Here is a 5,614-nt window from a genome sequence, read left to right on the forward strand (position 1 = left end):
TATATATATATATATATATATATATATATATATATATATATATATATATATATATAAAAGGGATGATTCTCTTAAGATTAATAAAAACTTGGAGATTGTGAGATTAAATATCAGCCAATGGAACTTAACGTCAACTAATGTCAGCTGTTAAATGATTAAGGGGTATAATAGTAAACTTCAACTTAACGTCAACTTGAGATTAATGTTGAGAAAGCGGACACCTTCCTTCTCTAAAAATCATCATATCGCTAAATCATCGATTTTCAGTATCAGTCACGTAATCATATCATCCAATCTTCAACAACTCATTCAATATAATAAAAAACATCCTATTTTTACTGAATCTGTTATCAAATTATTCACAATCTTCAAATCGAAAAAAACGATCGAAACAGAGCATCAGTTCATATCCTCATAAATACGAGATATAAACCTCAAATCGAAGAAACAAGCACCTCGCAATGTAAACAAAGCATTTGAAAATCGAATCAAAATCAAATTTCATAAATGATGTCGCATCCAAAAGAAATTGACAAGTTAATCGCAACAGATACTATTATAGCTGAAATCAATTCATATCCTAAAGAGGAACAAATCGATTCAATTTCTTTCACTTCTGAAGAACATCAAAATACGATTCGTATTGAAGGTACAACTAATTCGTTTTAATGCTACATATTACATGACAGTTTCTACATTTCATTCTGATTCTTTTATTATACAATATAAATTATGAATAATCATATATGATTATACAATACAATATGTGATTTAATCATATAAGGATGAATAATCATATATGACTGTTCATATCTATGATTAATCATATGTATTTATAGTCTGTAATTCTGATTTATCATATATGTTTTCAAATTGAAATCTATATTAATATTACATTTGGATGAATAATCATATATGATTATACATCATAAAACAGGATTAATCATATATTACAAACTACAAATACATATGATTAATCATACATGATTAAACAATATCAAGTATGATTATTTATAAATTGATACGTATAATCATTTATGATTACACAGTATATTATGTGATCAATCACATATGATTATTACAACATAAAATTATATAATAACATATTTTTCATTCCCTTCTTTTATCAGGTGAAAGTTCCAATTCAACAAATGAATCATATTGCAGTAACATAATTGAAGAATTTGAATATAAACCAGATGTCCCTACAAAATTTGTACCAGTTGTAAACAGTGTTCTCAAATCACTAAATTTGGCAGTAAAAATGTATAATGATTATGTAGAAATGGTAGGTTTTCATACAAGACTGAGTAGCCAATCAAAATACAATAGCCAAATAATAAAAGAAAAATATGTTATATGCAATAGGGGTGGCAAGGATAAACCAAAACCTTGTGATACGTTGGCTACAAGTTCTGTCAAGAGGAAACCAAATTCAAACAAGATAATTATTAGGTGTACAACAAAGATTATATTTGAAAATGTTTATGGAACAACAAATTACAAAGTTAAGAAATTCTTTGAAATACACAACCACCCACTGGAAAGTAGTGGGGAATGACCTTATACGAAAAAGGCAAGAAATATGTCATATTCTGAAAAAGAGTTTGTAATACGTGCATCAAATGCTAAAATTGGTCCCACAATGGCTCACAAAATACGAGTAGTTTTGAAAGGAGGATATGAATATGTAGGGGCGAAAGTAACAGACTACAAAAACTTGAGGAGATGAGTAAATATAATCTTATGTTACAAGGATGCTCAAATAATGATAAACAAAATGAATGATCATAGAGATCATTACCTAAATTATTCATATGAGTTCCAACGTGATGGAGATCTGTTGGCTGCTATGTTTTGGGCAGATGAAAGAAAAAAGGCTTTTATGCAGAGTTTGGAGAAGTTATATCTTTCGATGCAACTTTTAGAACAAACAAGTAAGTTAATGTATATAAATTCAAACATACTATTAATCAAATATGATTGTACTAAACACATTTTCTTTATATAGGTATAAAATGGTATTTGTTCCATTCACATCAGTTGACCACCACAAGAAATCAGTTACTGTTGGTGTTGGGTTGCTAAGTAGAGAGACAATTGAGTTGTATGAATGGCTGCTTAAAGCTTTTCTTAGAGCTCAGGAAGGGAAAGCACCAAAAATTGTTCTAACTGATCAAATTACAACAATAAAACAAGCAGTGGAATATGTCTTACCAAATTCAAGACACAGACTATGCATGCGGCACATAATGAAAAAACTGCAAGCAAAGGTATAATAAAAACGCATTATATAATCATATATGATTATATAGTATTATGACAGATGATTCATATATGACTTATCAGATATCATACCATATAACCATATATGATTAATCATATATGATTAACTATTCTAATAATATGAATTATCAGATACCATATTGTATAAACATATATGATTACATAGTATGTAATATGATAATACATTATATAATCATATATAATTATATAATCATATTATTAAAATACTTAATCATATATGATTAATCATATATGATTGATATAATGATGTATAATTAAGTATGTTAATAATATGATTATATAATCATATATGATTATATATGATTAACCATATATTATTATAATAATATAAGTTATCATATATCATACTATGATTATGATGATACAATATATAATCATATATGATTATATAATACGATTATATAATCATATATGATTAATCATATACGATTACAATACATATATGATATATGATTAATCATATATAATTAATCATACATGATATATCCTACATTATAGTAATCATATATGATTAAACATATATAGTTACAGTACATATATGATATATGATTAATCATATATGATTAAATAATCATATATGATTAAATATATATGATTACAGTACATAAATGATATATGATTAATCATAGATGATATATCCTACATTACATTAATTATATATGATTACTCATATATGATATATGATTAATCATATATGATTAAACATATATGATTACAGTACATATATGATATATGATTAAACATATATGATTACAGTAAATATATGATATATGATTAGTCATATGTGATTAAACATATATGATTACAGTACACATATGATATATGATTAATCATATATGATTAAATAATCAGATATGATTAAACATATATGATTACAGTACATATATGATATATTATTAATCATATATTATTAAATAATAATATATGATTAAACACATATTTTTATAGTACATATATGATATATGATTAATCATAGATGATATATCCTACATTACAGTAATCGTATATGATTACTCATATATGATAGATGATTAATTGTATATGATTATATAATAATATATGATTAAACATATGTGATTACAGTACATATATGATATATGATTAATCATATATGATTAAATAATCATATATGATTATACATATATGATTACAGTACATATATGATATATGATCAATCATAGATGGTATATCCTATATTACAGCAATCATATATGATTAATCATATATGATATATCGAAATACGTATATAATTTATATTTATATAAGCAAAAATGTTCATTCATAGATTACTGCGATTTATTTAAAAACAAAGACTTCAAGAAAAGATTTAACAAGCTTGTTTGGAACATGCATATCAAACCTGATGAATTTGAAAAGAAGTGGGATTTGATCATTAATGAATTCAATCTGGAAGATAAAATATGGTTCAATGATATGTTTGAATTACATGACAAATGGATACCTGCATACTTCAGTGACACAAGAATGTCTGGATTGATGAAAACCACTTCAAGATCAGAAAGCATGAATTGCTTCTTCAACACTTACTCTTAATCTGGAAATTTACTTTTATATTTCATGATGAGCTATGACACAACAATTCAAAAACAAAGAAATACACAACAAGAGCTTGATCATCAAACAAAGAAGGCGGTATATAAATTTATTTCACCACGACCAATAGAAAAACATGTTGCAAAAGTTTATACAAGTACATTGTTTTATGAAGTACAAAAAGAAATTTATAAAGGTTGCTGGTACTGCCAATACGAACATCTTGCAACAAAAAATGAATGGGAGTTATACAAAGTAGAACAACTGAACAAAAACAATGATCTAAAAACAGAATTTGAGGTAATATATTCTTATTTTCATTTTTGTTGAATCAGCACATAATATAAAAAAAATATTCATTTATGATTATAAAACACTAAATGCTTTAATTTTATTTTGAACAGGTAGAAATAAAACTTCCAACAAATGATGTAAAATGTACATGTGAACACTTCAACCGCTTTGGGACTTTGTGCAGACATGCGTTCAACATACTCATGAAACATGGAATTAAGGAGATACCTGAACAATACATTGAGAATCGTTGGAGAAAGGATGTGATATCAAGGCATTATAATTTTGGTAGACATGTATATGATACAGGAGACAGTGAAATTAACAGATCTGTCAATCAAGCATACTACAACTTTGAAGCATGTTTGGAATACGTAAGAAAAATAAAGAAAAAAGGGATTTGTTTGTTAAGAAAACAGAAAGCATGCTGAAGGAATATGAAAACGATCCTACAAATGAATTGCAGAAAAATAGGACAAATGTTGAAGAGGTAGGAAAGCTTATGGGCCAAACTATTCCAAAAGACATTGACATCAATGTTCCAAATATTCAAAGCAATAAAGGATGCGGAAAGAAAAGTAGAATTCAAAGTGCAGCAGAAATAGCGTATAAAAATTCAAACAAGAAAAGAAGAAGATGCTCAGGATGTGGAGAAAGGGCTCCTCATAACTTGCGGACATGCCCAATCAAACTTGCAGTAGAACAATCATCAAAAGCTACATAGATATTTACTGCTTTAATCAGTAATGAATAAGTCATATTTTTTTTTTCAAAATAATATACTTTTTGTTTAGTACACTTTACTCTTTTTATAAAACAGAATTTACTTGATTTTGTCTTCTGGATTTAATCTACTTTGATAATTCTTTCTTTGATTTGATAATATATTTATTCATGATTAAACTTTTATTAAATGTTACTACAGGCATTTAAGATTACATATAACTATTATTTAATACATGTAATCATTACGCACAACCATATACATTATTCATCTGTAAAATCATAAAATATTATGTAATACTACTTCATATGTTTTGTTTAATCATAAGTAATTAAAAATATGATTACACATAAAAAACATCTAACCATTACATATAACCATATACAACAACATTGTTCCTAACAAATAAACAACACTACTAATAAAAAATCTAAAGATAACAATATTCATCATCATAGAATAACATCAAACATGATAAAATATTCAATAATAAACAATTTCACAAGTCTCAAATATCAAGTTCTCCATTTTCCAAGATTCTTGTTCTTCATATTCCTAGTTAGATTTTCATACATATTGTAGCTGACTCCAAGAAGTCTTCCACCATTACTTACAAAGATTATCTCCATTGAACCTAACAAGTCTTTACTACATATCTAATATAATCACTTATGATTAACATTCAATAACATAATTCACACAAACAAACTTAGATAATAAAATCTACCAAAATAC

At 25.8% G+C, this 5,614-nt stretch overlaps 1 protein-coding gene across 1 annotated transcript; it reads left to right on the forward strand.

Moving 5' to 3' along the window:
* Nucleotides 1-3,888: 3,888 nt before the first annotated feature.
* LOC145010240 (protein FAR-RED ELONGATED HYPOCOTYL 3-like) lies at nucleotides 3,889-4,879 on the forward strand. Its single transcript, XM_078968804.1, has 3 exons — nucleotides 3,889-4,161; nucleotides 4,266-4,451; nucleotides 4,568-4,879. Exons 1-3 carry the CDS (start codon nucleotides 3,889-3,891, stop codon nucleotides 4,877-4,879), a joined length of 771 nt encoding a protein of 256 aa, XP_078824930.1.
* Nucleotides 4,880-5,614: the final 735 nt, after the last annotated feature.

Source organism: Lactuca saligna, chromosome 8, assembly GCF_052625555.1.
Source record: "Lactuca saligna cultivar CGN05327 chromosome 8, ASM5262555v1, whole genome shotgun sequence".
Taxonomy (NCBI): Eukaryota; Viridiplantae; Streptophyta; class Magnoliopsida; order Asterales; family Asteraceae; genus Lactuca; species Lactuca saligna.